Source organism: Mobula hypostoma, chromosome 20, assembly GCF_963921235.1.
Source record: "Mobula hypostoma chromosome 20, sMobHyp1.1, whole genome shotgun sequence".
NCBI lineage: Eukaryota > Metazoa > Chordata > Chondrichthyes > Myliobatiformes > Myliobatidae > Mobula > Mobula hypostoma.
This window is the reverse complement of record NC_086116.1, coordinates 16,653,650-16,674,207: the sequence shown is the minus strand read 5'-3', so window position 1 is coordinate 16,674,207 and position 20,558 is coordinate 16,653,650. Positions and strand designations below refer to the sequence as shown.

General features: G+C 38.2%; 1 protein-coding gene and 1 long non-coding RNA gene across 3 annotated transcripts in view; both read left to right on the top strand.

Moving 5' to 3' along the window:
* LOC134359350 (uncharacterized) overlaps positions 1-9,839 on the top strand; it is a 30,163-nt gene extending 20,324 nt beyond the window's left edge. Inside the window, exons 2-4 of one of the 2 annotated variants that reach the window (XR_010021090.1) lie at positions 1,249-1,370; positions 5,792-5,890; positions 7,639-9,839. This is a non-coding gene — a long non-coding RNA (uncharacterized LOC134359350). The remainder of the gene's footprint in view (positions 1-1,248; positions 1,371-5,791; positions 5,891-7,638) is intronic. The other variant, XR_010021091.1, reaches the window with a different exon arrangement.
* Positions 9,840-9,862: 23 nt separating this feature from the next.
* On the top strand, positions 9,863-16,792 carry LOC134359349 (troponin I, slow skeletal muscle-like). Its single transcript, XM_063072471.1, has 7 exons — positions 9,863-10,042; positions 11,804-11,845; positions 11,952-12,083; positions 13,153-13,242; positions 13,335-13,511; positions 16,310-16,404; positions 16,514-16,792. The coding sequence occupies exons 3-7, from the start codon at positions 11,958-11,960 to the stop codon at positions 16,515-16,517; spliced, it is 492 nt and encodes a 163-aa protein (XP_062928541.1). The 5' UTR covers positions 9,863-10,042; positions 11,804-11,845; positions 11,952-11,957; the 3' UTR covers positions 16,518-16,792.
* The last annotated feature ends 3,766 nt before the right edge of the window (positions 16,793-20,558 follow it).

Sequence of the window (20,558 nt, the reverse complement as noted above, 5' to 3'; positions counted from 1 at the left end):
TGAAAAGCATTCTGATAGTTAATATGTTAGGATGCGGGATATTACCAGTGAAGTTAAACAGCTTTCACTTCTGTGACTTCACATATATTGAATTTGTTTGAATGTCATTATTCTTTTCCTATCAAAATTAAAACTTTATTTTCAACTATTTAATAAAGATAGGGAGACAAGGCATGTATTTTTGAAATGCCTTGCATTGGTGTCGGACATCCAAAAGTGTTTTACAGCTAGTGAGGTCCCTTTGTAGTCACTTTTGTACTGTAAGAAATCTGTAACCAAAGTCACGGATCAAGCTTAAATCAATTAATATTTATAACAAGCACTGATCTACTTTTGAAGTAATAACTAACTTTTTAAAATTTAATCTCAAAGTAAAAATAAATTTGCAAGTAGTTCAAGCAGATTCTTGTGGTATCAGCTGTTCATTGCTTTTGATAAGTCACAACCATTTGTTGTACTGAGACTGAAGGATTCCTTTGCTCCCATCTTTCATCTCCAATTCAAGTTATATACCAAAGCCAAAACTGGGTAAAGTTTCTGCATGCAAGTCAATGAATTTTCAACAGAACAATAAATTCTTTTAGAAATTTACTATTTTGTACAAAATAATCAAAGTTCAAGGTAAATTTATTATCAAAGTGGGTATATGTCATTCTGAGTCATTTTCTTTCTGGCATACATAATACAACATAGAAACTCGATAGAATCACTACAGACAAACAAAGACTGACAAACATACAATGTGCAAAAGAAGGCCAAATGCTAAATAAAACTTAGATACAACAATGTCTTACATGTTTTTCTTGGACAAAATAATGAGAGTGATTTCTTGAAATGCTTGCTATAGATTATTAGGGCGTTCATTTTCCTCTTCTGAAAGAAATCTATACAATACATGTGGAAAGAATTAGTAGTTGAACAGTTGACCTACATATTATATTAATAGTGTTGGCACCACAAGGATTTTCTTGACTGAAATAAAACTGATAACAAAATGTAACTTACTAGAGGAAGAAGATTATTTTGTTTGAATGTGACAAACAATGCCATTGAGTATTTTAAATGCTAATGTGCATATGCTTTAATTTCTTTCAAAATAAAACTGTACAGTTTATGTATTGCCAGGATAAACATATTATAATGTTAGCACAAAGATAATAAAGTGTTTCCTGAGTTTAACTGAGGATTGTATGTCAGATGTTGATTGATTGCTAAAAATAAACTATGACATCCTTTCACGTCTTACAGCTAAAATTATTATCCAATCGGATGCTGGCGCCATTTGGTGTTTTATGATAAAAACCAGCACGAGTCCTTTCACCCTTAGCTTTGTTTCCCAACTAAGAGAAGTCTGATAAGTGCTAAGGAAGGTAAGAATGGTTCCAACATTTCTTACAAGTGAGAACTGGAGTTAATAACAAACAAATCTGTGCATTTAAAAAAAAGAAAGCTTTGGGAGTTCAAGGCTATCCATCCCATTGTTTCACAGTTATGAATGATAACAGATTAATATTTTCAGTCACTTACATTTTTCATGAATTTGAAAAATCACTAACACTATAGACATTAGATGTTTATAGTATAACTTTTTTATGTGAGAAGCATGTATTATAGTACAATGCAATCCAGTTAGTTAAAATACCTTTAAAGGAAAATTAAGTATCAGCATCTGAGAAAGTTAGTACTCTGGAAAAGTATAACAGATCACAATAGCAAGTAATGTGTCACAAATTCATTGTTAAATGATGAGTGTTAAATAGTTTTTTTGCAGGAAATGTTATTTTAATGTAAAAGTAGATGTACTATATGGTTATAAAAGATGTGGTGAAGAGATGGCATCCAAACTAATATTTAACATATATCTTTTCTGCAGTTCTAGAGCTTTTTATAAACCAACTCAAGTACAGTACACCTTTTCCCACATATATTTCAATTTTGCAAAATATATCATTCGTGTATCTGTGCCTTGGAGTTCTGAAAAGGATTTTATGGTATTATTGCCTTGTGCAGAAACTGATCTAAATAGCAAGGTGCATACACAGCAATTTTGGGAACATGATTTTAAATTTATAAATCTAAAGATGATGGTAGGGGTCCATTTTGCCTACTAGTTTGGACATGTATGGTGAAGCAAAAATACACTTTTTAGTTAAAACATTTACATAGTTGCTGTATTAGTGATATTAATGATCTATCTAACGAATACACCGATAAGTACTTATACTTCTGAGTGAATGGTGAAATTAACTAAGTGCTTTACAGTACAAATTGATTTTTTTCTGAGTTCAGAAAAAGAGGGGACATCTACTTATACTAAAATCCTGCCACGCTCTTTAAGGAATTTGTACATTCTTCCCATGACCACGTACGTTTCCTCTGGGTGCTCTGGTGTCCTCCCATTGTCCAAAGATGTACCGGTCAGTAGGTTAATTGGTCATTGTAGGATGTCCTGTGTTTAGGCTTGGATTAACTCAGGGGATCATGGAGTGGCATGGCTCGAAAAGCCAGAGAGGCCTATTCAGTGCTGTATCCTAATAAATAAATAAACACATTCTTCACTCCTCAAACAACACACAATCTGTATGTCGGCTGAATATCATCCTGCAATTTTGATACTTTTAACTTAACCTACGAGACAGGAAGGATCATAGGCCATTGATCGATATAGAGATTAAAGCTAGGAAAGCTAATAAAATGAGATTAGACTTTATCCTGTACATTTTCTGATTGTAAGGGTTAAGTTAAAATTCCCCCACCTCTCCCCATGCGTCAGCTGCAGTATCATTCCTTACAATGCAAATGCAACTTCTGGGCCTTTTAGGACATGGATCCAGTAAGCAGCTGAGCTGCTTAATCAGTGAGGTCCCAGTAAGATTTCAGCTGGGGCAAGAAAACATAACGTTTAGTCTCAAAGTTCATGTATTTGGCAAGATGTTGACCTTCAAAGGAGCCCTTCTGGATTCTATTCACTGACCTCTGATGGAATGGTGTCACATGTAAACAACAATAGCAAAGGCCTCTGTCTGTAAAGGAGCATACCTACAGATAGCCTAATAAGGATAGACAAATATCTGTTGAATCTCATACATGAAAAGTGAGTAATAGAACGACATATCAAACTAAATAAAGAGCAACTATGGACTGAGGGGAAAAATGAGGTGATAGATTAAATTGGTGAGATAAAATATGTAAATTTAAATGGAACAAGCAATTTTTCCAGTTGTGTTTAGAAAGTAGTTAAACTACTTGAGTGAGGAAGGTCCACTTTCAATCACCCTTTTGTAGTGTTATCACACCAGTAGTTGTGGGACTACTGTTACTCACAGTGCCTCTGCATCCTATAGTTAGACTGTTACCTTTGTTAGAAGGATTCAGCTCAGCTACTGTGGTTTGGTGGTACAATTTTAAATATTTTGTGTCTAAGGCTCACAGAGGTAGTTTCGACTGTGGAGATGTTGGTGTGTGAGCATTGGATCTGGCAGGAGCACAGGCTTCTGACTTGCTTAAATTATTACAACACAGGAGGAAGTCATTTAGCCCTTCATGTTCATACTAGCTCCCAACAGAAGAATCTCGTCAGTCCCAATTCTCCCCCCCCCGCCATTATTTTCCATGGAATTTATTCTTTTTTTACATACTCATTAACTACCATTTTATGCTCTTGCCACCTCCATACCCTAAGAGATGATTTAAAGTAGTCAAATCACCAACCTGCACATCCTTGGGACATAAGTCTAAACTGAAGCTCCCTACAGAAATCCATACATTCATGGAGAATACGCAGACAATACCCAAGATCTCAAGAACTGTGAGGCAGGAGCACTTCTAATGCTCCACCGTGCTACGGTTCAGTATGGGGATATGATAGGGGGAAAAAACACAAAAGAAAAATGTTTCCATTTGCCTGCTATGTGACCTTTAAATTTCTAACAATAGAAAGGAATTGACCAGCAGTTCCACACTGCCACTGACAGACTGAAGCTGACGGGCAGCAGCGTATGACTGCACAGGGGGTTCAGTCTTGGCTTCCGGCCATTGCTGCTATTGGAGCCAGTAGAATGTTGTACATCATGGTTTAGAAAAAGACACTGTTGCAAGTATGAGTATCAGAAACATGAATTTGGACTGACACAGTTCCGAATTATCCCAGAAATGCACATTTCTATACAAAGCATTAGGATGTAATATTGGTTCCTCTAAACAATGAAGTTACGACTAACAGGCAAAACAAGATGATAAACACGAGAAATTCTGTAGAAGCTGGAGAAACTCTGCAGATCAGGCAGTATCCGTGGAAATGAATAAACAGTCGACGTTTCAAGCCAAAATCTTTCTTCAGGACCGGAAAGAAAGGGAGAAAATGCCAGAATAAAGAGGCGGGAGGAGGGGAAGTGGGATAGGTAGAAGATGATAGGTGAAGCCCGATGCTTAGGAAAGATAAAGGGATGGAGAGGAAGGAATCTGATAGGGGAGACAAGTGGACCATAGGAAAAAGGGAGTGAGAAGGGGCACCAGGGAGAGGTGATAGGCAGGTGAGAAGATATACAGTAAGAAGCCAAAGTGGGGAATAGAAGAAGAAGGGAGGGAGAGGGAAACTTTTTTCTACTGGAAGGAGAAATTGATATTCATACCTTCAGGTTGGAAACAACTCAGACAGAATATAAAGTGGTGCATCTCCACCCTGAGGGGGAATTCATCGTGGCACAAGAGACAGCCAGGAGCCAACATATTGGAACAGGAATGGGAATTAAAATGTTTGACCACCAGGAAGTTCTGCTTGGCGAGAACGAGAAGATGATTAAAAAGGAAAGACTTGCATTTTTACAACCTCTCTTCCAAAAGAATTTCCAGCCAACAATGTTTGGTCACTGATAATAATAAAGAATATGTGACTGCTACCTTATCAACAACAGGCTGCCACAAACAGCAGTGTAACAATAGGAACGAAATGCTCCAGCATGGCGTGACATTCTATGTTTTAAGTGAATTTTATTCAACTTCTAATACCCAAATGTGACTGGACACTTTGTGTGCACGTAGTGCATTTGACATTTTGACAGTGTTCCTCAAGTATGAGGACAGACTGCTGGGCACGTGCAGTGAAGTTAATTGGCTTCAAGCTTCTAAATATATGATGTACAAGAGTTTGGTTGAGGCCTGTTGCAATGTTTCTAAGAATAAGACAGATAGGTTCCTTCTTTAATGATATTTTCCCTAGTGATTCCCTCCATCCCTCCTCTTCTCAAAACTTTGCTCCATCATCCCCTGATGACATTCCCACCTAGCTTCAGCACGTGTAGATTTTTGCTTTAAGCTGCCCCATTACCGCACCTGCCAGTCATCTTCCTGGCTAACCTGTTCCTCTTTATATCTGGCACAGCCCTCCATTATTTCCTGGAGTTACACTTTTATCTGCCTCTGTGCTCTTGATTGTTGTTGTTGTTGTTCTGCTCTGCACCTTGTGGTGCATTTGGTGGCAACCTTGCCATTTCTGGAAAGCGTTCAAGGAGCTGGCCGGATTTGAACCTGGGACTACTCACCTCGAAGTCCGATGCCAATGCCACTACACCACCAGCCAGCCACGCTCTTGACAGAGTTACCTAAAACAATATTAAGTCGTCTTTTAATACAACTTGACAGACACATTGGGTGGGGCAGGGAGGTGGGCACCAAAAGAATGCAATTCCAATAATATAATACTGATAACCTTGTGCTGATTTTGTGTTCAAAGTGTCTGAAATGAGCTGAAGCCCATAATCTCTGACTCCACACCACTGTGTTATCTATTCAGTAAAGAATGCAGCTGTCAATGGGCACGAATTTCTTCAGGGCTTCCCCCATTCTGCCATTGCCACTTCACCTCAAGAGCAGCAGAAACCCCATGGAGCAGGTGACTCTCTGTATTCAGTAAATGAACTCCACAGTGAATATTAGAAAGGATCGCAACTGTTGAGGTGTTGAATGCCATTAATTATTTGTCACCTTCATTTTACACAAGAACACAGACCTAATTTTGAATAGTTATGCATTTATTTTTATACTAGATATCATCATTGGGTTAATTAATCACCAATAAATCATATTGTGTAGGCACGTGGCCAAGTGGTTAAGGCGTTCGTCTAGTGATTTGAAGGTCGCTAGTTTGAGCTTTGGCTGAGGCAGCGTGTTGTGTCCTTGAGCAAGGCACTTAACCACACATTGCTCTGTGACGACACTGGTGCCAAGCTGTATGGGTCCTAATGCCCTTCTCTTGGACAACACTGGTGTCATGTAGAGGGGAGACTTGCAGCACAGGCAACTGCCGGTCTTCCATACAACCTTGCCCAGGCCTGCACCCTGGAAACCTTCCAAGGTGCAAATCCATGGTCTCATGAGACTAACGGATGCCTATAAGAAGAAGAAATCATATTATATTTGGGTTACATAAGAATCAGCAATTTTGTGCCTACTTTTGATACTGAGATGAATGCATTGTAAAGGTAAAGGATGGGGAAAGAAAGAAGAAAGTATTCATCTGAACAAGTGATAGAAAGTAAATATAGTACTGTGAAAAAGTCTTAGACTCATATATATAGCTAGGGTACATAAGAATTTTGCACAGTACTGTAGTAATATTATGTATTTCTTCGTACTGCTGCCACAAAAAAAAACAGATTTCATGACATATTTGAGTGATGATAAACCTGATATGGGTCTCTATTGTAGACTGAGAGTGAGAAGGGGACAGGGAGAGGGGAATCATGGTTGGAAAAGGGGAAGGAAGAGGGGAGGGAGCAGAAAGTACTAGAGAGACATTCTATAATGATCAATTTACCAATTGTTTGAAATCAAATGACCTTGCCTGGTGTCTCAGGGCTGGGTGTGTCTGCACCTGAGCCACACTCCAACCCTGGCACTCCTTCTTCGCCACCTGACCCATGCCCCTCCCGTGGCACTCCACCCTCACGATTCACAACATCCTTGCTCCTGCCAGGTTTACAAACTTGTTCTCTGCTTCATGTCGACAAATACTGTACTGTGCATAAGTCGTAGGCACTCTAGCTATACTTTCACACAGTACTGTAGCTCTCTACTTATACTTAAATAATTTAAAGTCTTTATTTTTATGCCTCATCAGATATGTACCACTGTTTACTAATCAATCCTGAAGTCATTACAGTTTTGTACCAGAATCACGAAGCTCCAGTATGGATTTGTAGCAACCAGCTGCATTAAAATAACATGTTATTATATAGCAGATGTTCCCCTTTACAGGGTGCAGGTTTAATGCAACTACATCTAAAGTTCCTGGCTCTCATCAATACTATTGAGTTGAAAGATCACTGTATACAATCAGAGGAAGAAAGGAAACTAAATTCTGTCAGGGAAATGAAAATACACTGAAGACTGACATGCATATAAAAATGTGAAACAGATTATAATCTGAGATAATTGGGGGTGCGAAGGAAGAAAAAACAGATAAGAAAAATTAATAGTTAAGGGGAGTATAACACAGAATAATGGTGATTGGAAACTTGGTCATTATTACTTACTGAGGTGTTACAATCTGTTTGCAAGGATTTCTTTTTTCTAATCATGTTAGTGTGAAATAAAAAGGTAAACTTCACCATGAACTAACATCACTGTTTACCATTCTAGGTTTAAAGACCCTACTCCAAAATGTCTGACCAGTAAGTTTTATATTTTTCAGATTCTTATTTTGTAATCCGAAGATCAAGAGTTGAAATACTAATACTCAGTTCCATTTTCTAGAGTATTTCTTTACAAAAAGAATCGCGTTCATTCTTTCTCAAACTCAGAAAATCATGTAAAAAATTACACTAATAATTATGTTTTGGTTTTTTGATGCAAGTTATATCAGAATAATGTTTTTGTTTGCAAAGCTGATAGACAATATCCTCCAAAAGATTGGTGATTTTGCATTTCACTGAACAATTTTATTGTAACATTGTGCTGCAAGTGATTTTACTCTCTTTGTGATATGTGTATTTAGCATATGATGGGCTCGGAATTCATCATTTAATGGCTGATGATTGCCCTCTAAACAATGTGAAAATGTGGGCCAGATAAATGCCATAAAAAACTTGAAATATGGGACTTATCCATTTAAATACATCTAGTTACCTTTTGCCTCAGATTAATGAATAATGCATGCTAGAAAATAATTTGTGCTTAACCAAGGATGCCAATTAGTAATCAAAGAACTCAGTTTAGTTGCAATTTATTTCAAGCAAGGCATCTTTTGAATCTATTAAAAGGACAGAAAGAATCTTTAAACATAAAACGTATGAACATGATGCATTGAATGGTGGTAAATTAAGTATAGTAAAAAAGAAAATTTTAATGCAAACAGTCAATAAATCAATGTGAAACTTGATGCTGTTTGTTTCTTGAAAGTTTCTCAATATTGGGTGTCAGACTTGTTGATGCCAAGAGCAAGACATTATCCAGATGGGCATCAGTCAATCTTGTTCTCAAATGGGTCTTGGTGTGCTTCATTTTTGAAAATAATTGCTCACACAGATAAGTGCTGCCAAACAATGATGCCATCTTATTTTCATGGTCCACTAAGTTAGGATACTTTCCACTTGGATGAATATATATTTCTATAGAAGTCAAGTACTGACACATTTTCAGAATGAAATTTCGATCTCAATATCAATTCCATTTGAAAAATTTATGATGCAGTGTCCACTTCCACATCAAATAGAGTAGCAAGCAACTTGAACTCATTTCAAAATCAGCAAAACGAAATGAAAACTCTTTTCTCAATTCATGGACCATATTCAAAAAAATGCCTGGATCTTGTACTTTACTTTTTTGAAAAGTGGGAAAATGCGTCCAAGCGTCTTGGAAATTTCGGCACTTAGTGTCTACTTTCCTGCGTTTTGCATTCATTGCCATTGGAATTTTTTTCTTCGATTTTATTTTGAAACTTGAGTTATTCAACAAGTATCGTAGCACATGTAAATATCTGGATATTTAGCGTGGATTTCTTGTTAAAACACAGTGACACTGTTTCTGTTTACAAATTTGAATGATCCCATCAGAAAACCTGCGTGTGCACGGAGAGTATCTAATACATATTAATAAGGTAGTCTGCCTTCTCGTCATTCGTATATACCAGTGTTTGGTTTGGAACAAAACGGAACCTGGGGCCAGTGTAACAAGACGCCATGCATGTCCATCAATGTGGTTGCGTGAAACATTCAGAATAAGGAAAAATCGCTCGCGGGCCGGATAAGCATAGTATCCCAATATTTGCTCACGGGCCGATCAAAATACCTTCGCAGGCCGGATCTGGCCGGTGGGCCACAGGTTGCCTACCCCTGTTTTAAACTTACATTTCACTTTAAAAATGGTTCGACTCGTGGCTATGCCTGGTGTGTGCAAGAATTAAGGTAGCCAAATATGTGTCGAATGGAGATTTTAAAAGGCCAAACATTGTCAATGTTTGTTGACCAAACTTTGTCAATAGTCTGGTCCATGGTAAGAGCATGTATTTCTCATAACCTGAAAGAACAAATGTAAGACTAATCCATATCTTTTGAACATTTGCCCAAATCACCATATAAGTGAGCAGTTAATCAAAGTTATGAACAGAAATTTGAGTGATTAGGATCACCTCTATATTTTTACTATATTTGAAATACTATGTATTTGGAATACTCCAATTATGACGTATTCTCTAATGCACATATTTTCTTTCTCTCTCTTTCTCTTTTAGGGAAGAGGTAAGGGATATTAACAAACTTCAAGGTTTTCTCCATAGCAATTGTATTTTTGATTATCCGCATGTTTTAATATCTAATTTGAATCCGTTTGGATGGCCTACCTGATAATTGTCCTTTTGATACTTTAGCAGTATGAAGAAGAAGAAGTTATTGAGGAAACGGAAGAGGCGGAAGAGGAAATTGAACCTGAGCCAGAGCCCGAACCCGAACCCGAGCCAGAGCCTGAACCCGAGCCTGAGCCACCAAAGCCAGCGCCTCCTAGGCGTGTTGTTCCAAGCTCAAGATCTCATCCTGAGCTTATCGCTAAGGTAAATAGCCTGTTTTTCATTTCTTCCTCAACAAAATAGTCTTGCTCTTTCCACCAGTTTCCTATTTTCTCATAACTTTGGTTGGATTATATTTCAGGGGGCAATATTTATTTAGCGACTACTTGCTAAAGTCGCTAAAACTCAATACAGATTCAGAAAAAGAAATATACTTCATCTAGTCCTGCCCTAGAGCTGCAGCCTATAATTTTTGTTACAGTTTCCATGGTAAAGATATGATAGGAAGACTTCTGATGTAGTGATATTTACTCTCTGCACAACACCACAATGGTACCAAGAGAAACCCTGTGAAGATTTTCATCCTATGATTCGTCACAAGAAATATTGTTAAACTAAGATTACATGCTGAGTCAGGAAATGCTCGTGCATTTTTTAACTATTTATATATGGAGTGCCTACAGGTGGGAATGATGATAGGGGCCTTCATCGTAGACTTGGATGGTAATGGGCTAATTTGTGGCAATGGAGGTGGGTAGGGGTTTGCTGCATTGAGTTCTGGAGGGTACAGGGGGAACAACAAATAATAAGTAATTAAGGAACTTACCTTACTGGGAACTCAATTTTTCACTGCATTATGAAGCCATTGTTATCTTAGGAATGCCAAGCAGTAATTGCTCCTGGAACAACTTGCCTAATTTTCTCTACATTACCCTGACAGAAATAGTAACAGGAAATAATACCATCCTATGCATGATTGACACAAAAATCATATCAAACTTGAAAATGTCTGGGGGAATTGTGCCCAGACACACCTGGTTAAATATTGGAAATGGAACTGTTCAACCTGTAATTTGATACAATCCTATTGCACTCAGAGAAAATTAATTTGCAGTCGCATTGCAAAAAAAAGAGGCTAACTTTTGTTTTGTATTTATTGAGGTCATAGTGATGAAATGAAAGAAATTCAAGAGAGTAGTTTTAAACAAGTAGTTCAAAGTTTAAAGTTCAAAGTAAATTTATTATCAAAGTACCTTGAGATTCACTTTCTTGCAGGCATTTACAGGAAAGAAAAGTAATACTACAATAGAATTTATGAAAATCTGTACATGAAAAAGATTGACAAACAACCAATGTGCAAAAGAAGACAAATTGTTCAAATAAAAAGTAAATAAATAATATTGAGGTCAAGAGTTGTAGAGTCCTTGAAAGTAAATCTGCAGGTTGTGGAATCAACTTACCACAGTGAACTGTGGTAGCAGTTAGTGGTTAGTGAATAGTGTTTAGCATGTGTATCTTATTACCATATGATGAAGATGGGACAAACAGCATAATGCAATTAGGAAAATTCTGGATACATTCATGAAGGGATTAAAGAAACGTAAGGTTATGCTGATGAGCAGAGGAGAAGAGAATTGAGAGGAACAAAGAGCTGAATCGCATTTTTAATAAATTTATTTTTTTGATTTTTGCACTAACAAAATATTCCATCTCATCATCATCATCATCTCATCATCTCATCATGAGACAGCTCACTTTTTAAGATATACAAGTACTTCTAAGTATGTTCATCCCTTTCAAAATACTTCACATTCGGAATGTAAATTATTTTGTCATTTTGGAAGTAAATTCACTGATGCCAAACTCTCAGTAGAAATGAGTTCAAGGTGAAGAATTGACACTGTTTGCTAGCTCTCTTTAATCTCATTTTCGAATTTGGCTGTCCATTGGATGCATGATTAAATGTACTTATCAAATTATCTATACCTGACAGCACTAAAATTTTGTTTTCCTTCTCAATAACAGAAAAGTAGCAAGATCTCGGCATCTCGCAAACTCCACCTGAAGGTAATGTAACTTCTTTTGTTTCTTAGTCTGTTAATCTAGAAAATACTTATGGAAGTTCAACCTCGCATTAATTTTACATTGTGAATTATTAAACATACTTACACAGATCCTAATGCTTGCCAAAGCCAAAGAAGACCTGGAAAAAGAAATCGAGGAAAGGAGTGAAGAGAAAGAAAAATTCCTAGCAGAACGTGTACCTCCCCTCAACCTCAATGGCCTTTCCATAACTGAATTGCAAGTAAGGGCTTTTTACATATTTGTTCTATTTAAGCAAGGAAATGGAAAGTCTACAATATTGTTAAGATTTATTTAAGAAATAAAGATCTGTAATTTTCCAGAAAACCTTCATTGAACAACTATTAAAATGAACATTTTAGCCCATGCAAAAATAGGGAAGATGCAAGATGCCCAACAGGAGCTCCATTGCCGCAGACCACTTTGATATCATATTAACATGTTAACAGTTAGGGAAACTTTCCAGCTTTGGTTTCTTTAAAATCAGCAGTTAACTTGGGAATAGAATAAATACATGGTTTGTAAGTAGGGAGGGATGTCCAGAACAACAGCCAAACTTTTCATTGTGGAGCTAGACTAGGAAATGGTTTAAAAATACTTCAGCAGTGGGTTCTCTATTTAAGAGTGTATCCGTTACCTGATACTACAAAACTACATTAAGTAACATTCCTTCCATTTAAATTGTAAAGGACCTTGAAATGCTTGATGATCCTGTTTAAATGGCTGTGGGGAAGGAGATGAATGATAATGCACAGTTTGAATTTTAATCCCTGTTTCGATGTGTGAAATAACTTAAAGTTTTATTTTGCTTTGGAAAGAGAAGTCTCCAAGATATACTAATTGAGTATCAAAATGTTAGTATTGTTGGAATACTGCATTAAGTGGTTAAGGAAAATAGTTGATCAAATCAAATCTGCTGAATGTCTTCAAGATTATGCAGAGCTATGATAAAATAAATAGTTCTGGTCTGTTTTTGCTGCAATAAGGGTCTTAAAAAGAACATAATGTGACCTTTGAAATGGTCCTTAACAGCAGGGATAATTAGACAGTGGAATCTTCCATTGATGGAGGTGGAACCAGTTGAATTTCAGAAACCAGGTGGTATTTCAGAATGAGGCAAGTTCTCACAGACAAATTGTATTAAAGAGTATTTGAGAAGTATTTAGAGGATATTTCTGCAAAAGAATTACAGTTTGACTGATAATGATTTTGTAAAAAATTAAGGAAAGTGGAAAGTGAAATCAGATCAAGTGGCATATGTGAAAATATTTATTCAATCTTCTATTCTGCAGAATTTGTGCAAAGAACTGCATCAAAGAATTGAGATTGTTGATGAAGAAAGGTATGACATTGAGTTCAAAGCTGGAAAGAACAGTTATGAGGTACATCACCAATTTGACGTTTTAAACTATGTTTTCAACTGTACTGTGGATCAATCACCTTTAACATTTTACACACAATTTTCTCTGAACAGATTCATGATCTGTCCCTGAAAATTCTTGATCTTCGAGGGAAGTTTAAGCGACCTCCTTTACGTAGGGTCCGTGTTTCAGCTGATGCTATGTTGCGTGCTTTGTTGGGATCCAAGCACAAAGTATCTATGGATCTGAGAGCCAACCTAAAGTCAGTCAAAAAGGATGATACAGAAAAGGTAATAATTAAATAACATCTCTATATTTCCACATTGGGATTTCATAATATTTATTTTCTGCATCAGTGTTTATGTGCGAAATATTCAGACATGGAATAATTCATCACTCTTAATTGTCAGGCATAGAAGTTCCATTAATATTAACGCCAAGCATGTTTAATAAGTACATTTATTAATATTGAAAAATCATTTTGTGATTATTTTGTGACTGAGTGTCCTCATAGTCTAATCTAATCTAATCTAATCATGCCTTTTGCAACAAGTAATAACTCAGGATATAAGATAATAGTGATATAGCTACATGCACAGTTAAGCATTGCATTCCAAATGACATCCTTGATCCTTCATACATTCAACTCTGATGCAATCAGCAGTAATAAATGAATTAATAAGAATTTCAATTATTTATTTTAAAAAAACATTTAAGTGTGGTATCATAGAGAATGATGTCCTGTTCATGGTATTTAGGCCATAAATGCAATTTAATGACCTCTCCTGGTAAAATATACTTTTAAGTTGAGTTCAGTTCCTTGAAATAATTACGGGTGACTTTTAATAAAAAGTATTGCTTGTTTCAATTCTCACCTCAATCTTGTACGCACATCCCGATCTGCATTTCACGCTTGGTAAAAAAAATCTGTAAAATAATTTAAATTTGGTTAAAAATGATAACCTAGTCCATTGCATGTGAGAATGAGTCTCTGCTTTAGCTTGTGTGATGACATCATTGTTATTGGATGTGAGTGGTCATTTGCAAGTCGCACCTGACAGGAATTGACATTAAGAAGGGACTCTGTGTTACAGAGACTGCAGGATCCTAGGTGGAGAGTTCTCCTTGAGGTCACTCATAGGCACTTGTGCTTCACTGTGCATTGTGCATTTCCAGCAGTGGGAGAGTCTAGGACCAGAGGGCAGAGCCTCAGAACACAGGCATCCCTTTGGAACAGAGATGAGGAGAATTTATCTCAGCTAGATGATTGTGAATCTATGAAGTTCATTGCTACAGATGGCTTGTGGAGGCGATATAAATTGGGTATATTTAAAATGGAGGTTGATAGGTTCTTAATTCGTAAGGATATCAAAGTTACAAAGTTTACAGTACTCTCAGTGGGAGAGTCTTAAGACAAGAGGTCACAGACTCAGAATAGAGGGGTGTCCTTTTAGAAAGGAAATGAGGAGGAATTTCTTTAGCCAGAGAGTGGTGAATCTGTGGAATTCATTGCCACAGGCAGTGTGGAGGCCAAGTCTTTATGTGTATTTAAGGTAGAGGTTGATAGATGCTTGATTGGTCAGGATATGAGGGGTTACGGGGAGCAGGCAGGAGATTGGGGCTGAGAGGGAAATTGGATCAGTCATGATGAAATGGTGGAGCAGACCCGATGGACTAAATGGCCTAATTCTGCTCCTATATCTTATGGTCTTATGGCTCAGTGGAGAAAGCAGAAGAATAGAGTTAAGAGGGAAAATAAATCAGCCATGATTGAATAGTAGAGCAGAATTGATGGGCCGAATGGCCTAATTTTGCCCCTAAGTCATATGGTCTTATGGTCACTGATGTACTGTACAGAGACAGGAATGCAGTGAAGGTCAGATGAGCATACATGTGACAGCTTGCTCTTCCCCTGGTCTGACTATTGAGGTGAAGGGAGTTATGTAATTTGCTGTGTCAAGAAACAAAAGTACTTCATACCAGATCCTTTAGTTTGACACCATCTATTCCTGATGCAACCCATTCATTTGAATGGGCTTACTGACCTTCATTAAAAAGATATGTTTTGTTTATTTTTGTTTAATTCACTATGTTTAATGCATTATTTATACAGTTTAAAACTAACTTCTAATTTTCTTAGTTATTTATTTTTTCAACTGTTTCCAAATGTTCCAAGTCATCGGAGACATTTGTAAGTCATGAAGAAGCCTTCTTAACTTCTGCTTTGTCAGAGGCCAAAGGAACAGCTGAGGGCAACACCTTCCTTTCTGCCAGCTGTGGCCTGGTCTCCACCCACAATTGGCTGTACCCCACAGGCTGGTTGTGGCCGTGATGTCAGCTATGCAGTGGGAACAACACAATAGCAAACATTTAGTTCAGCCACAAGGATCTGCATGATCAAGCCTATTAAGGATGGTAGGTTCTCTTTTAGAGGAATTGGCTTTTCCTGCATTTAGAATCCTGGAGTCATACAGCATAGAAACAGACCTTGCAGTGCAACTGGTCCATGCCGAGCAAGATTCCCATCTAAGCTAGATCCTATTTGCCTTAATTCGGCGTATATCCCTCTCAAACTTTCCTATCCATGTACCAGTTCAAATATCTTTTGTTGTTAATGTACCTGCCTCAACTACTTCCTCTGGTAGCTCATTCTCGAGGTGAAAAAGTTGCCCCACCCATTCCTATTCAATCTATCTCCTCCCACTTTAAACCTGTGCCTTCTATTGCTTGATCCCCCAACATTGGTCCTAAGCAACTTCAAGCTTTCATGAGAATTAAAATGAACCAGACTGGTTGGATGGATTTAGTCATCAATCATCTTTTTTTCAGACCATTCCCATAGTTACATTTCAAAGAGTTTTAATGGCCTCATTAGATGGTGGTGGGTTCATTATCCAAAATAAATGGGTTTGACTATTGGTCACGGTGTATAAGAGATGTTCAATATAATAGCACCTATTTCACACTATTATTTATAAAGAATTTCTGCCCTGAACAGTTTTGCAATGTGTTTAAGCATGTTCTTTATCTTGATTCTAAACGGATACCACTTATTCTAAATGTGCACTGTTTTGCAAACTCTCTGCAGGAACGCAATGTTGAAGTAAGCGACTGGCGTAAGAATGTGGCAGCCAAGTCAGGCATGGAAGGCAGGAAGAAGATGTTTGATGCTGCCAGTACCCAGTGAGTTTTTCCTTATTTGATGCACCTTAATCCCTAAAATTTCAATATCAGAAATATTTTATAATTTGATTTTAATGAAAATAATTATTAATACTTTGCTTTTCTGCAGGTAATTCACATGGAATATTGCAAGTTTTATGAAAGCATAAACCAGTCGCTTTACTCTTTACTCTGCAGTGTTTCGTTTATCAGTTTTCTGACACGGTAAAATACTTTGATTAATTGTTTTCAATTTCTCTATCATCCTACTGAATTTCAGGTGCAGTATTAAACTTCTTGCAACTATGGTGACTACAGATAGGAAATGATAAACTTTCACATGATCTGTTTAAAGTTACTTGCTTCCCTGTTAACTAAAAATGAGAAGTAAAACAATTCCTTTTAACTGGTTAATGTCACTGTCTCATTTTTATTATTGGACTTTGAATTTCTCAACCAGCTATCAATTAATTGCTCTTAGCACTATGGTAATGCTTCAATGGGATAATGGACTATTAGTTCGATGGCTTGGTACTGGCACACAAGTTCATGTCCCACTATTACAAATGTGGTGAAATTAAAGACTTGTCTCAGTAACTACAGAGTTACCAGATTTTTCACACCTTCTAAATGAAAAGGTGAAAGAAAACTCAATGTCTCAAGGACAAGAGATTCTGCAGATGCTGGAAATCCAAAGCAACTCACACACAAAGCAGGAGGCTCTCATAGGTCAGGCAGCATTGATGGAGGGGATCTGAGGGTCTTGGCCCAAAACATCAACTGTTTATTCCTCTCCATGGATGCTGCCTGTCCTGCTGAGTTCTTTCAGCTTCCTGTACCTGCTTCAATGTCTTAAGCGTGCGCAAGTCATTCAAGCCATCTTCCATTGTATACTAATGATTTGTGATTATTGGTATAGAATGAAGAAAAGTTAATTCAGAATAATGCTATACCTGTGCCAATAATAGCTTTATTCATTGCACCACACCTAGGGAAAAATAATTTTCATTAAACATAGTCAGAGAACTGGAGATTCTATTGGAAAGGGAATGGTAAATGCATGATTCCACACATAAAATGCTGGAGGAACTAGGCAGGCAAGGGAACATCTATGGAAAAGAGTAAACAGTTGACGCTTCAGGCTGAGACCCTTCATCAGGACTGGAAAAAAAGAGATTAGAAGTCGGAGTAAGAGGGTGAAGGGAGAGGAGGAAGATGTATAAGGTAGTAGATGATAGGTGAAACTAGGGAGTGGTGAAGTAAAGAGCTGTGAAGTTGATTGGTGAAAGAGATAAAGGGCTGGAGAAGGGGGAATCTGACAGGAGAGGATAGAAGGCCATGGAAGAAAGGGAAGTGGGTGGAGCACCAGAGGGAAGTGATGGGCCAACAAGGAGATATGGTGAGAGAGGGGAATGGAGAAGGAGGAGGTTGGGGTGGGGGGGTGTCAACTACCAGACATTAGAGAAATTGATGTTCATGCCTTCAGGTAGGAGGCTACCCAGACAGAATATAAAGCGTTGCTCCTCCATTCCGAGTGTGGCCTCAATGCAGCAGTAGAGGAGACCATGAACTGATATGTTGGAATGGGAACGGGAAGTTGAAATGAAATGGGTGGCCACCGGGAGATCCTGCTTTTTAGGCTCATCACCTCTTGTGCTCCTCCCCGCTCCCTTTCTCCCATGGCCTTCTGTCCTCTTCTATAAGATTCCCCCTGCTCCAGCCCTTTATCTCTTTCACCAATCAACTTCCCAGCTCTTTAATTCACCCCTCCCCCCCTCTCAGTTTCACCTACTACCTTGTATTTCTTCCTCCCCTCCCCCCACCTGACCTCTGACTTCATCTCTTTTTTTCCAGTCCTGATGAAGGGTCTCAGCCCCAAACATCAACTGTTTACTCTTTGCCATAGATGTTGCTTGGCCTGGTGAGTTCCTCCAGCATTTTGTGTGTGTTACCTTGATTTCCAGCGTCTGCAGATTTTCTCGTTTGTGACTTGACAATGATTCCACACCATACAACATTTAAGATTTTAATTAGCTATTGAATCTCCCTGCCTTCATTCAACTTTTGGAACTAGGTTCCGTGCAATCTACGTAATCCACAGATCCTTGGACAACTGCCTTTGAACTGGCATCAGTGAAGCAACCACTGCTGAAGAGGAAAGGCATGAGATGGTTGGGCCTAGAAATCACATCACACATCCGGACAGCATTGCAATCCAACCTAATGCTGCTGTTGAAAGTTAACTGATAAAAAAAAGAACCTCAGCGATAAGGCTCACAGGACATTACCAATTTCCATATGATGTTACTATTTAAGTATTGCAAGGGTTTGCAATGGACAGACTATAGCAAGGCAGATGCTATCACTGCAAGCACCATGCCACCATACACACAAACACTCGTCCAACTTCAGGGAAGTGTCTCTATAGCATGAACAGATGCTGCGATGGTGATGGTGTGGACTGAGAGTCAATGGGGAACTGAACAGGTTGGCACATAGCACTACACCAGGTATGCTTTTATGCAGGACCAAAACAAAGTGCTGAAGGCAGAAGCAAACTAGGAAGGTCTACATACAGAAATAAGCACAGTTTCTGAGTGCCAAAGTGGCCGATGAACAGCTAGGCCAGTCTTCCAGCCTCTATGGGAATGGAATTGGAATTGGTTTATTATTGTCACTTGAATAGCTTGTCTTGAATACTGTTCATTCTGATCAAATCATTGCGCAGTGCATTAGGCAGAATAAACTAACAGCTACAGAGAAGGTGCAGTGCAGGTAAACAATCAGCTGCACAATCGTAACAAGGTAAATTATGAGGTCAAGTGTCTGGGGGAAAATTAGATGAAGAGTTTTTCCTTTGAGTCTGGAAGCTGGGTATCTTTGTTAAAGTGAGAGAAAGCAAGAAGCCGTGAGATATGGCAGAGATTGGCAACAGCAGACTGGATTGAGCTTGAGACAAACTCTGACCCTGACCTCCATGGGCAAACCAGCCAAAGCACTCATCAAATTGTATTTGAGGCTAGTGTTACATTTCAGAAAGTGGAAATCTCACTCTAGGTGAATTCTGCACATTGCACCATAATTAGCACCATGTGGGGAAGTTTCAGGCCATGAAGGAGGTAAGAAGGTAAAATGAAAATCTCACCAAAAGGTAAGACAACGAATTTCCAAACATTCATTGAAACCTGCTGAAAAGCTTTTTAAATTTTATTTATTGACATGCAGCATGGAGAAAGACTTTATGCCCCTTTGAGCCATGACACCCAGTAATCCCCCAATTTAATCCTAGCCTAATCACAGAACTACTCACAATGACCAATTAATCTACCAATTGGTACGTCTTTGGAATGTGGGAGGAAACCCACGTGGTCATGGGGAGAACATACGAACTCCTTACAGGCAGCACTGGGAATTGAACTCAGGTCGCTGGTACTGTAAAGCACTGTGCTGAACACTACACTACCGTGCCACCCCAAAGGCTTTGCAAAGGGCTAACCCAGTTTTGAATGTGTAGAGGACTTCCCGCCGAAACAAGACTCAGAACTATCAATTGGGTCTTGTGCCAACCACAGCTCAATGGATAACATTCTGGTGGTGAGTTCAGAGGGACCTACGTATCCTTATTCATGAAGGTTAGCGTGCAGGTACAGCAAGTAATTCAAAAGACAAATGGTATGTTACGGTATACTGCATGAAGATTTGAGCATAAGAGTAAAGGCATCTTACTGAAACAATCTAAGACATTGATGAGACCACATCTGAAATATTTATGTTCAGGTCTGGTCTCCTGACCCAAGAAAGAACATGTCTTAAAGGAGATAAATTGGTTTATTATTTTGTTTTGCGTAGCATCCATACAGATGATTTCATCACATCAGTGCACTGAGGTAGTACAGGGTAAAACAATAACAGACTGCGGAATAAAGCGTCACAGTTACAGAGAAAGTGCAGTGCAGGTAGAAAGCCAGATGCAAGCCATAATGAAGTACAGAGACAATTCCCCAGACTGGTTTCTGGGAGGGTGGATTTATCAAACAGGGAAAGATTAAGAGCACGAGAAACGATTACATTGAAGTGTCCAAATTTCTTCTGGAGTATGACAGGGGAGATGCAATAATGATGGTTCCCCTGCGACAGTATCTAGAAACAAGGGCTTACAGTTTTAGATTTCTGAA

Excerpts from the sequence above, each read along its gene's own strand:
- LOC134359349 (XM_063072471.1), top strand. The coding sequence starts at position 11,958 with ATGCTTGCCAAAGCCAAAGAAGACCTGGAAAAAGAAATCGAGGAAAGG. Across the intron at positions 12,084-13,152 it reads TTTCCATAACTGAATTGCAA|AATTTGTGCAAAGAACTGCA; the intron begins GTAAGGGCTTTT and ends TCTATTCTGCAG. Across the intron at positions 13,512-16,309 it reads AAAAGGATGATACAGAAAAG|GAACGCAATGTTGAAGTAAG; the intron begins GTAATAATTAAA and ends AACTCTCTGCAG.